Source organism: Phaethon lepturus, unplaced genomic scaffold (genome assembly GCF_000687285.1).
Source record: "Phaethon lepturus isolate BGI_N335 unplaced genomic scaffold, ASM68728v1 scaffold23674, whole genome shotgun sequence".
Lineage (NCBI taxonomy): Eukaryota > Metazoa > Chordata > Aves > Phaethontiformes > Phaethontidae > Phaethon > Phaethon lepturus.
The window spans coordinates 1-12,145 of record NW_010537351.1 but is presented as its reverse complement, the minus strand read 5'-3'; the positions used below and the strand labels follow the sequence as shown (position 1 = coordinate 12,145).

Below are 12,145 nucleotides of genomic sequence, written 5' to 3'. Positions count from 1 at the left end.
CCCCGCGGAGCCCCGCGCTCCAGCCGCCCGCTGCCGCAAGCCCAGGTCCCCACGACTGCGAAATTACTTAAACCCAGGCAGTTCCAAGCACCGAGACAGGACAACTTGGTTTCTTTGTCTTCAGACCTGAGCTCGGGATGTTGCCACCTAAACCCAGTTACATGTTCCTCCCAGCTCGCAACGTCCCCTCACCTATTTCTTGCTACAAAACCGGACAATGAGGGACCGTGGGGTGAAACAGAGTCTTTCAGGCTGCCCGGGTCTGGCGGGGTGCTGGTTGGTGAGGGGAGCAAGGCTGAGAGGTGGCAAAGGCAGCTGCAGCTTTGCCCAGCACCAGGAATATCTCCCTTCGCCCCCAGGGCTGTAACATCTCTAGGTGTCTTTGCTGAGGCTTCCATACCTGCGCTAACGAGGGGCTGTGGCGTGTAAGAAATTTAATTACGTGAAGAGCTGCGAGCTCCTGCAGAGTCCAGGGCTGAAGCCAGCGCTGCACCATGGCAAAAGCAGCACACCAAGCCCAGCCCCGGCACGAAACCCACGCAAACGTCCCGCACTCCCGCGCGGCTCCGTCCCGCTCCCAGCCTCCAGGGCCAGGGCTCGAGCCGCAAACCGAGCCCCGTGACACCGTCACCCCCGCGGCGAGGGACGAGCCTCTATCCGTGGCTGTGAACAGCAGCACTGTGCCAACCTGCAGGTTTTACCAAAGACGCTGCACTTGCCTTTCGCTGTGCCTGGGGCACTGGGGAAGTTAAAGACGGCTCCCTGCCGCCCTTGTCCCATTTCTTCACCCTCCTCCTCACCCACAGACCCACTTCCTAAAGGGCAGAGGTTACGCCAAGCAAAATGCAATCTCTTAAATAGGACACGACCGACTCTTAACGGGTGTGCCACATGGCTACCTCTGGTACCTCCCTGACTGAAATCCCTTGGCCTGTGTCCCAGCTAAGCTCTCAAAAAAAAATACCAAACCCAGAAATAGATAAGCACAAGCTGATCCCTGTGCAGGGAAGTGTCGTAACACTAATTGCCTTCGGCATTTCTCAGTGACAGACCCTCACCGTGTTCAGTGCTGGGAAAGGCACCCTGACACAGAGGCAGCGAAAGGCCAAATGACCCTACTGCATATACATGCCAAGCATGGCCCAAAGACAGGTGGAAATCAACTGCCTGAGCCCTCTCTTTCCCCTCAGCACAGTTTTACTCTACCACAGGCATTTCCAGCCACACCAGACCCCTGCAGTTCAACTTCTCCCCCCGCTTTCCTAAGCGGCACAGGGGAAATGTCTATGGAGAAATACGTGACCCTCATCCTCTGATCAGTCTCGGGCTCCATGCCTTCTGCCCAGCCCCTCTTTTCTGAGCCGCCTCGTTTGCCCGCAGATAAAACGAGTCAATATTAGGAACAACCTTTCGCTGCCCTCCCTGCCGGCGTCTCTCTTTGTGCCACCGACACAGCAGGCAGAGGCCACCTCCGAGCCACACACCCACCGCCCTTCCCTCTGCTCCTGGCCCTTCATCCGCAGGCAGCGATGGGCCTGGAGGAGGAAGAGGAGGAGGAGGACATAATAAATAACGGCAGAAGAATAACAGATGGCGCAGAACAAACCACGGGAAATTCGTGTCCTCTGAAGTTGTCGGCGAATAGGAAACACAGAGGAGCTGTTGTACTGCAGAGCAGCGCTAGACCCGCGGCTCGGCTGAGCCCGCCGGCTCAGCCAAACACCAGAATCGCCAGGGACAAGACGGGGTCTTTTGTTAAAGCCTCCCTGGAGGGTATTAATCAAAAAGCTTGGAAAACGCGTGATAAAGCCAGTAAACGTTAGTCTGCTCTTTTCAACTGTGCTCTAAGCTTGCTCCTTGAAAACATTTCTTTGTTCAGTTTCTGCTAAGATCAGATCTGATTCTAAGTCCTTGCGTGCCATTTCAGATGCATATATTTTCTCAGAGAATAGAGATCTTCTGCAAATATTTACTCACAGAACTTATTTGCAGCTAAGAGGGTAAGTACACCGGATAAATAAGAAAATTAACTATATTATGCAAATGTACTTCTCCATTTCTCCCTGCGAGTTAGAGGAAATGGTTACTGAGTCTGTTTCAGGGCTTTTCGACAGCCTTTAATACACCTAGCTTGTAGGAAAATGTTTTTAGAATATATAAGGGCGAGGACTTGGCAGGAAAAGGGATCTAAAAATTGACTTAAAAGCAATCAAGCCAGAAGCCCCTTCCTGAGATCACAGGCATTTTGGCTCTCGTTAAAATGAGCTAAAAGCCTCCCCGAAAAGACAAAAAGAGAAAAAAAAAAGACCAACTCTTCCCAAAAGACACGATGTGGGCAGAAAATACACGGCGCAGGGAGTAGCTGTCAGGCTGCAGACACTGCCGCATCTCAAGGTTGCAGCCGACCGCAGCCCGGGACTTACCTTGCGGAGCTGTGATGATCCTGGGGTTCACCTTGGAGCGCCCCGCTGCCCACATGCCCAGCTGGCTAGCCCACAGGGCCACGACGAGGGCAACGGGCGACCTCCTGCCCATTTCTACTTATTCAGCGAGCAGAGATCATGAGCTTGTGAGGCTCGCAGCTGCACGCTTGCCTCATACAAAAGAGTCGGCAGCATCTAGGACAGCCAATGACTGAAACAGAGGGCGGGACTGCCTTTAACTTCCTCAGAAGCAAACCTCAAAAAAAGATCTGAAGTGACTCTTTTCATTTAGTTGGCTCTAAACCTTCAGCAGTTGAGCCGATCTTCAGCAGTTTATACCTGCAGGCTTTGCTGGGGCTTTTGGTCCTTTTCTCATTTTTTCTTCCCCCCTCCTCCTCCTTCTCTAAGGGGAAGGTAGGAGTCTGATGGCTTTGTTCACCTCCAGGCTCTTCAGAAAAGCTGCAGCTAGCCCAAGCCTCGCAATCAACTCAGACTTGCAAGAGGAATACTAAGGTTGATACAAATTAAATAAGAATGAAAACGTGTAAGAATGCACAAGAAGCAACAGCAGACGAAGGATGCTGAGACCGGTAACAAAGGATTGCCACTCCAAGTTGCTTAAATAGAGGGAAGTGTCGAGGCCAGAAAGCCATGCTCGGATATCGAGGCAGCAAGTCTTCTGTTCGGGAGCTGTTCCTCACTCTCCCAGCAGGATGCAGAGAGGCTGCAGAATATCTCATCTGCCAGCCCTCTTCCTGCTAGTGCTACGATTAGATAATAGCAAAGGGCCACTCTAGCAAAAATAAAACACTGCCCAAAGTCATTTGTCATTCAAGCGAGGAAGACTACAAGCCAAATGACGACTCAGCTGTGTCCCTTACCCTGTGTCACACATCCCCTCGCCAGACCAGCTAAAGTCAGATCATGGTGCGAGCGTGAGAGCGAATGACATCTCCGAGTGCACGCAGAAAAATCCACTTGAAGCTGGGGTGAAGAAATACTCCCTTCCCTAAGACCCTACCCTAACTTTTGTGATGCTAATACTCCCCGAAGGGCCGGGATGCTGAGCACACCCGCTCACAGGGCTGTGGCACAACCTCTGGAAAGTCACTTTGCTTTGCCAACCTCCCCATCCTCGCCAATCCCCACCGGAAGGCCAGGAAGGGCTGACTGTCTTTGTGGAACTGCTGTGAGCTTTGTTAATGAGAAGAGCAGGGCATTACGTGCAAGGAAAGTGAGGTCGGACGTGACCAGAATAGGAGAGCCCCACGGGGAACTCACAAGGATGAGAGACGCAGCTGCGCTCTTTAAAGTTGGTACTGAAGCTAGACACAGGGCTGCTCTGCTCCTGAAAGAGATGAACAGTGGCAAGGCAAGAGGGGGGCATTTTGAAGGAAGCAAAAAATTAATGAGCCGGCTAATGGTGAATTTTAAGGACCCACAGGAATTTTCCCACCAACTCTAAACATGAGGTTTCATTTTTCTCTTTAACCAAATGTCTGCTTGGGTAATGGTGGTACAATAACATACAGATCATCTCTGGGTTTTCACTTTTGGACATGGTGATTCCCAGTCTTGAACCACTTTGTGTTGGTGCTCACCTTGAAATAACTGCCCATTCCGCAGTTATTTCTCTATCTGCCCCATTGCTCTCAGAGGTGCTAAAAACCCCGTTATCACTTTTTGTGCAGAGAAGGCTTCCTGAAGAACATCTAACTCATTAAGACTCTTTCACACAGTCAGGAGTGAAAAAAATGTTTGTAAATCAACAGCCTAAGCCACACAACCCATGCTGGCTCCTTAACAAACATGGGGACTTTTTATCCCAATAAATATGGGATTTTGCATCCACCCCAAATTTGGGCCACACTATGAGTGTGCATACATTATTATCCACTTTGCCTTTTATGACACAACGCAGCTGGTGGGCTGGGAAACCAGCTTTCAACTCCCACTCTTGACAAAGTTGGCAAGTGGAAACACAGAAGGGTTCTGATCAGAGACAAATGAGGAGAGTTTCTGCCTTATTATAACAGCAAATCCTTTGCTTTCCCCTTTTCCTCTCCCCTAACTAACACACCTGGGGACCCTGCATAGTTAGCTTTTAGGGTTTTTTTTTCCACCTGCAGCTAAATACAATGCTCCTATGTATAAAATTCAGCTTCAAGCTCCCCCAAGACTTCAGAAGCATTCAGCTCTGGGCTCTTTCTACTTCAACACACGATACCCACTCCATCTCCTAGATCATGAGCTGAGCAACCCCATGAACATGACTGCATTGTGGTCCTGGATTCAGAATGATGCCGTTTTGCTTTTACTAAGCAAGAGACTCAGCAGACAGCTCAGTGTGTATGAGTTAAATACAAAGCTGTGCAAGATCTCCGCATGCCAGCTCACCAAAGAAGCCTGCAGCAGAGGAGGAAAAAGTGACAGTGGTAGAACAGGCAAGTATACATGAGCATCCCACCCAAAATGCTGGTTACAACTCTTCAAATGAACGGTCTTCCTTCAAACTGAGCTTTCACCCAAATGCCTTTGCTCCCTCCAGAAGCTACAGCTCCCCTTAGCATCGTCTTTCCTCCCCGCACACTCCTTCAGGGCAGCAGCATGAACTGATCAGCAGGGTCAGCCCGACTCCCACAGATGCAGAAACATGAGATCATTGCACAGAACAACATTGGGAAAGTGGCTTCGACACACAGGCAAGATCTGGAGGGTCAAGGGAGTGGCATGACACACACAGTGCTGTACATTGAGAAAATAAACCCTCGGTGAGTTCCCCAGGGAATGTTAAGCACCCATTCGAAAGCAGGCAAGCACTTCTGCAGAAGAGCTTCTTTGCTCAGGACCTCCTCAGCCACTTGCCATGTCCTCCGCTACCGACAAGGAATGCGTACACAAGAGATGGGATTCCAGGCACGAACTCCCCACTTACCACCCTCCTGCAGAGGTTTTCGTCTGCTTCACCCAAGTATCAAAACTTCCACAGTGCAAATTATGTGCAGGTTTTTTCCAGATCAAGCTACTCAGTTCCAACACGGATCAGAAGACAGCCTCCCCCCAAGTATCTTGTAAAAACCATAAAGCACAGATTTTCCTTAAGAGGAACAGTTTTATTCATCACTGCAGAAGAGACAGACTGCTTGGATGTCTGTGGCCCACACAGCCTAACTATTATGAAACCGCCCATATCTAATCATTAGATATGAGCAGGCACATTAAAACATTATTCACAAGAACGTATCCTTTACCTTCTGCTAACCCCAGGCCAGGAATGTGACCCTGAGAAACAGTCAATAGGCATGATGGGTTTGAACACAGCCAAATCTTCCATGGAAAAAAAAAAATAGCAACACCACAAAACATTCTTATCCTTGCAAAAGCCAGGCAAGATCTTATCTCTGTTGTGCCATCTCTTCCAGACACCTGACAAGCGCATCTCCATCCCTGGCCGTTACCAGCCACGGCAGCTTCAGAGCAGCACAAAGGAGGACGTTTTTGAACATGGCAAAGGGCTGAGGATGTTCACTAGGTCCATCATGCCACACACGTGCGCATGTTTCCAAAGTCCCTCCCAAGATGAGATTGGGAGACCGCCTGTTTTGACACAGAGCATGGGAAACCCTCCGCTGCAGGCTGGACTGATGTCCCACATGAGGCTGGGACACAACTATAAATGACCACCATAGAGCTTTGGAAGACCAGAGCTTCTATTTCTTACCCCTTGCATTTTGCCTTCAGAAGCAAGTAGACTTAGAAGCCCGAACTTCAAGAGGGAGAAAGTGAAATTCCACTCACTGTTTCCTTTGGCACTGACCAACAGGTCTTTCAGTCCTCAGATGACAAAGTGAGGTGGGAAGAAAGCAAAGCGGATCGTTTCTCAGCAAACTGCTGCATTCTGCTTTCAACAGACAAATCCTTCCCCCTTGCAGACAGCTACCGCAGTGTCAACCATCCCCTCCTAAAGCCACAGCGCCGCAACGGCTGTCAACCCTTCAGCCTCTCCAGGCATGTTGTTTTCATGCAAGCTCATCTCCACCGGCTGTTGAAGCTGGACTGAGTCTGGGGGGCCCAATCAGTTGGTGTACCTCCCCCTCTCAGTTCTGCCATGATGCTGAAGGACAGCACAGTAGATCTGCCCCAAGAGGGGTCAGCAAAGGGGTCAGAAGCGGGGTCAGAAGCCCCCATGTGCTAAACGCCACTCCCAAGGGGTTTTAAAAGCGAGTCAGGGAAGGGGTGAAGGAACCACATGCCCCTGGGACTTTTCCGGTAGATCAGCCCCTTCGACTGGCCAAGGGAAGCCTGTGCCAGAGCAGTCTCACACTCAGCTCCTTGGAGAGCAGCACAAAACCCCTAGCTGGGACTGCCCTTCTTCAGTGCTTTCCCCTCTGCTGCTGAGGAAACTCCTGGGGCTCAGCCCAGGCACGACGTCTCAGACCAGAGCTTCACAACACTATTCACCCATGGCAGCAGCATGCAAGGGTCCTGCCCAAGGACTAACCACAAACAAGTCATCTGGATGACCCCGAAACCACACCTCACCCTTTTCATTACCAACACCCATTTGGTTGGCAAATGAGTTTCACCTGAATGCTCGTCACATTAACAAGCAGCATTGTCAATAGTGATTCAGTGAGAACTCACTGAGAGCAGGAAAGCGGGTAAAGCAGCTACACATCTGTGACACAGACTGACAAGAGCACACACACTCCTTAGACAGGGGTACCAAAGGCTTTAGGCAGAGTAAATAAAACCCAATGCAGAGTCCTTCCCAGTTAAAAGAAAATTAAAACAAAAAGAACAGAAATAAGTTGCTTTGTTGAGATTGGTCTGCTGCACTCCCACCACGAGAGCTGCATATTGATATATTAATGCTGCACAGCGTGTCAGCTCTGTCTTCCCACGAGGGCCCAGCAGGCCAGGCTGTGTTTTGCCTACCTGAAACTCCCGGTGCTTCTTTTCTTGACCGCTGTGCTCCTCTGCTTCCTGGCAGGGCCTGGATTTCAGGGCAGCATCGCCACGTGCTGCAGAGCAGCTACCGCGCTCTCCTGAAGGAACAGCTACATTTCAGCAGTGGGCAAAGCAGCCCCCTCAGCAGTACCAATCCCCACACCTGCCAGCTGCTTTGAACAGTCCTAAGAAGGGTTCAGCACCCACCATCCCGTACACAAGCCTATAAGCCCCTTTTATCAGCTCTGTCAAACCCACAAAGTCCTCCTGGTAACACACAAGTTAAAGCTCACTCTCTGCGATCTGCTCTCCCATCCCCTGCCATAGCATGGGATGGAATTTAAGTCCACATTTTTCTCTGGGGAATGAAAGCAAGTCACCTGGTCCCCAAGAAGCCACTTCAAACTGCTGCTGGGAAAAATGCCAACAGAATCTCTTACAAGCTGGCCAGGCACTTAAGATTAAGTGGAGGCTGCTCAGGAAAGTAAACTCATTTAAAGATATTAAGTTGACCTTGCAGTGTTCAAGTACTTCCAGCAGTGCTATCTGTCTCGCCAGGAAGGGTGAGACATCTAAGAAGTGGGCTATCTCCTGCTCCTCCTTCCTATTTTGGTCCCTGCTAGACAACCCTGGGCCAAGTGACACAGAAGGTAAGTGTCTGCAAGTTCAGCACCATCCTCTGCTCTAAACTCAAAGCCTGCCTGGTGACACGAAGGCTCGGCACCACAGAAGCACTGGTTTCTCTTTCCATCAGACAGAGGAAGTCCAACCAGCCTCTTCCAGCAGAAGAATGGGAACAGCTCAGGATCTCACCCTGTGCTGGACCCATTTGAGTTATTTTTCTCTCTGTCCCCTGTCAAAATTCTTGAAAGGGACACTGGCCTGGGCAGGGAAGAGCTCCTCTTTCTTCCTGCCTCCCATCTGCTCTTCCTTGTACAGGCTTCATGCCTGTCACCTGCTTCCTGGTGATTACATGTCCAGATAGCTCCCACATGGCTCATTCGGAAAAGCAATTGCAGAAAGCCATAAGCAACCAGGTCACAGGGTTTTGCAAGGGGAGGAAAAGAATGAAAAAAAATGAAGAGGAGGAAGAATAAATGACCAGACATCGGCTGGCAGGATCCAAGGGATGATTAAATTATGTGTAACACAGGATCCTTCGGGGTCAAAGCATTTAATGCCAGGGAGCTACACCTCAGGAAGGAATGCCCTGGAGACAGGACGGTCAGCACTCCTTCCCTTCCCTGGAACAGGGCCGGGCACAAACAATCCAATTAACACAATGAGCATTGCTGGGGGATTACAGAGCTCTGCTGTCATTAGCAACTCCTTTTGCTTTAGCGAGACAAAGCGACAATTTTCTGCCCGACTCCCCTAGCTACCCCCGTCACCTGTCGCTGCTTCAGCAGCCACAGCAATCCCAGGCACCCAAAAATTAAACCTCAGAGCTTTACTGGGACCACCACCACCCCTTTAGAGTGTGACATCCCCAAAGTCACCTGTGCCACAGTCCCACGGCTGCACCTCATCTCCTCCTGCCAGCTGCCGAAGACTCTTGCAGGTCACAGACTTTGAACCTGTGACTAAACTGCAGGACTCCTTGCTGCAGGGTGGCACGGAGGACCCGAGTTTATATCTGTGTTCAAAGAAAAAGTTCTGTGGTGCCCATAAACTATTAACACCTGATTTCTAGCTCTAAATGTCCTTAAACCTCAAACCATTGGATGCTGGGGGAAAAAAATAATCTATTAGAGATGGATCTTTCTCTTGTTCTTAAAGGTTTTTCTGCAGCATCTGTTATTGGCCACTGCAGGAAGGCAGGGGACTCTAGCTCTGATCCTACATAACCCATTTGATGCTTTTGTCACCCCCCCAAGTGGAAACCCACAGCTCTCCAGCTTCTCCCTCAAACTCAACACCTAAACTAACACACCCTGCTGAACAAGTGGACCATGCTTTTAAATCAGCAGGTTATTTCATTGGTAAGTGGGGGGAAAAAAAAAGGCTCAAAGTGATTTTGGAACAACCCTTCTGCTTGCTGGCAGCCTGGAACAGCCAGGAGTCAGCTAGAGAGGCTGTGTGGTGAGAAACACTCCCCAAAATCCCTGGTCTCACTTTAAAAGCTTTAGGATTTTTTTGTTTGTTTTAAGTTTCCAGGCTCAGTTCAAGAGGACTAGCATCAGGAGGCTTCATGTTCAAAGCCAGTGGCTCAGCCATTGTCTTGACTTCAAAGGATGTATCAAGGGCTGTTTATGTTCCTCCCTCTGAACTCTCCTTTTGCTTACCATACTCTTAAACTCAGGCATCCTTCCAAGGCAGAACTAGAACTACATGCACTACTGTAAACCAAAGGATTATTCATAAACACTGATTTATAAATATTAGAATACTACAAATACAGAAGAAAATAGTAGGAAATAGATTTTCATGGTGCGACCTTTCAGTACACATCTGCTTTCACCACATTAAAATAGAGTCAGTTGCCTTAACTGCATTGGTTTATTGTGCTGTTCTCCAGATAGCATCACATGGACTCTTAGCTGTGCAAAGCACAGGTCCTTAAAAGAATGCTTTGATGACTCAAGTCACAGAGCTCCCCTTTCGTCACTTCAAGAAAAACACTGATTCACGCCAGGAAAGGGACTGAGTCCCACAGGACACAGGCTGCTAGGAAGCTGCGCTGTATCATCTGCCCTGATCTTTGGGCTCTCACCTGATTCCTGATCAGTTGTCCCAGCATCAGTAAAACTTTCCTCCTTCCTTGAAACTTTGCCTGAGAAAGAGTAAGACCAAGATTTCATTATTGCCAAGGAAATCCCACCAGGTCCCACTGCCCCCTCTTCCCTTTTGCCCTGGCAGTAGCCTGTCCCCCTCAGTGAGACCATTCAGCTCAATGAATGAGCAGAAAGCTAACTGAAGAAGACAGACTAAAAATGTTTATGTGTTTCCTGACGCTTTGGCATTCCCCACAAGGACAGAGCTGAAAGCAGCCAGGAAACCACCGAGTCCTTCGCAAAGAAAGCAAGCCAACAAGCAAGGGCTCTGCCAGACAAGTTGCCTGCTGCTGTTCACGATATGGACGTATCCTGCCAGGCTGCCCGAGCTTACTCCTGCCCTAGCAAACCCTGAGGGAGACGCTGAGCCGCCGCATCCTGAGCCACAGCAGCACTGGAGAAAGTCACCTTCACCGATCTTCTGAATTAACATGCCAGAGAAGAGCTGAGGGGCCAAGGTGTGTAGCCCCACAGTGCGTTGGGGAGAAGAAAGCGATGTTCCCCCCGCTCAGCACAGCCATCCATGATGAGCAGGGGCATTGCGATGGTTCCAGCACATTTGTTTGGGGATGGAGCTGGGCAAAACAGCAAGACTGATTTAAGGTGCTCTGCTGCCTTGCCCAGACAGGGAATTGGTTCCTGCATCAGGATCCTGCAAGCAGGGGACACGCAAAGCCTGTTTGGCTGGCAGCAAACATCTATTCTGAAATACCAGAGACATGTGGGAAGATGAGAAGAAATCTCTCCAACACTAGTCATTTGAAGTCAGAAATCAAGGCTGAAGAGCTTGAAACTTTGGCTACTTACAATCTGATCCAACAAACCACCCAAGCACACCCACACTAGAGAGACTGCATCTGCTCATGAACAATTTATACCTCAAGCATCAACATCTGCTCCTGGGATAGATCCTGCCGGTTGTGTTCAGTTCACATACGGGGAGGCTCCAGCATCATTATGAAAGCAGAGGAAGACAGAGGTGGGCAGTCACACAGGCTGAGGTACTGCAGAAGCCATCATGGACTCGAAGCCTGGGAGATTCTGCTCTGTCTCCATTTCACCCTTTTGCTGGAAAATTACCCCCCTGCCCCAAACACAGCTTTGCTCCTCATGGAGACAGTCAGCTCAGGACTGTCTTTGGCAGAAAGAGACAAGGCACAAACAGTGGAAAAAGCCATCAAGGCAGCCAAAGTAGAACAGCAGGGCACATATGGTGGGAAGCCTAGACCCCAGCCAAACTGCCAGCCCCTGCAGGTGTCCGTAAAGCACCAGCATTGACAGTCAAGCACCAGAACAAATAACAAGATTACCAAAAACACAGGAATACAAACAGCTGCTACCATTACTACTGAAAACACCCACCGTTACTGCTTCCCTTGTCAGCTCCACTCCAGGCAAAGAAGGAACTGAACCAAAAATTTCTCTTTGATGTCAGAACCAGAAAGTCCCTACTGAAAGCGCTTACGTTGAGGAACTGTGGTCTGACCTCCACCTCTTCCAAAGGGTCAGCCAAGCACCTCCCAGTCTGCAGCAGTGGCGGTGAGGCCACAGATGCTTGGCTAGCGAACAGAGAGGGGTGGAGGTTGAGCACACAGGCAGGATACAGATAAGCCCAAGAATGGATGCACCTCTAACCCAAGCATGGAAGTAGCAAGGAGAAGGGGAAGGTGTCAGGGCAATGACAGCAAGGATGGACCAGAAGGAACAGGCAGGTGGGAGACAGCGCACCGCAACTTGCTCCCAAAGAGCAGAATCTGTTGTGTTCAGCCACTACCAAGTTAGTGCCTATACTTAGCTGCTTTCTCAGCAAGCAGTGGACATCAGCGCTTCCCAGAGTCATGCCAGTTTTGTTTGATATCTCTCTTGGGATATAGGCTCCTCCAATGACTGTAGAAGTCAGGACACCGCCTTGGACAAGAGACCTCACAGTATGTCCCCGTAAGCCACATTTAGGCTGCTAAGCCCAGGAATCACAGAATCACTAAGGTTAGAAAGGAC

General features: G+C 49.9%; 1 protein-coding gene across 1 annotated transcript in view; it reads right to left on the bottom strand.

Annotated features, from left to right (window-relative positions):
• Window positions 1–2,535, bottom strand: part of SEMA7A (semaphorin 7A, GPI membrane anchor (John Milton Hagen blood group)) — a 24,198-nt gene extending 21,663 nt beyond the window's left edge. The window contains exon 1 of the mRNA XM_010286475.1: window positions 2,424–2,535. Coding sequence (XP_010284777.1) covers window positions 2,424–2,535 — 112 coding nt within the window. The remainder of the gene's footprint in view (window positions 1–2,423) is intronic.
• Between the last annotated feature and the right edge of the window lie 9,610 nt (window positions 2,536–12,145).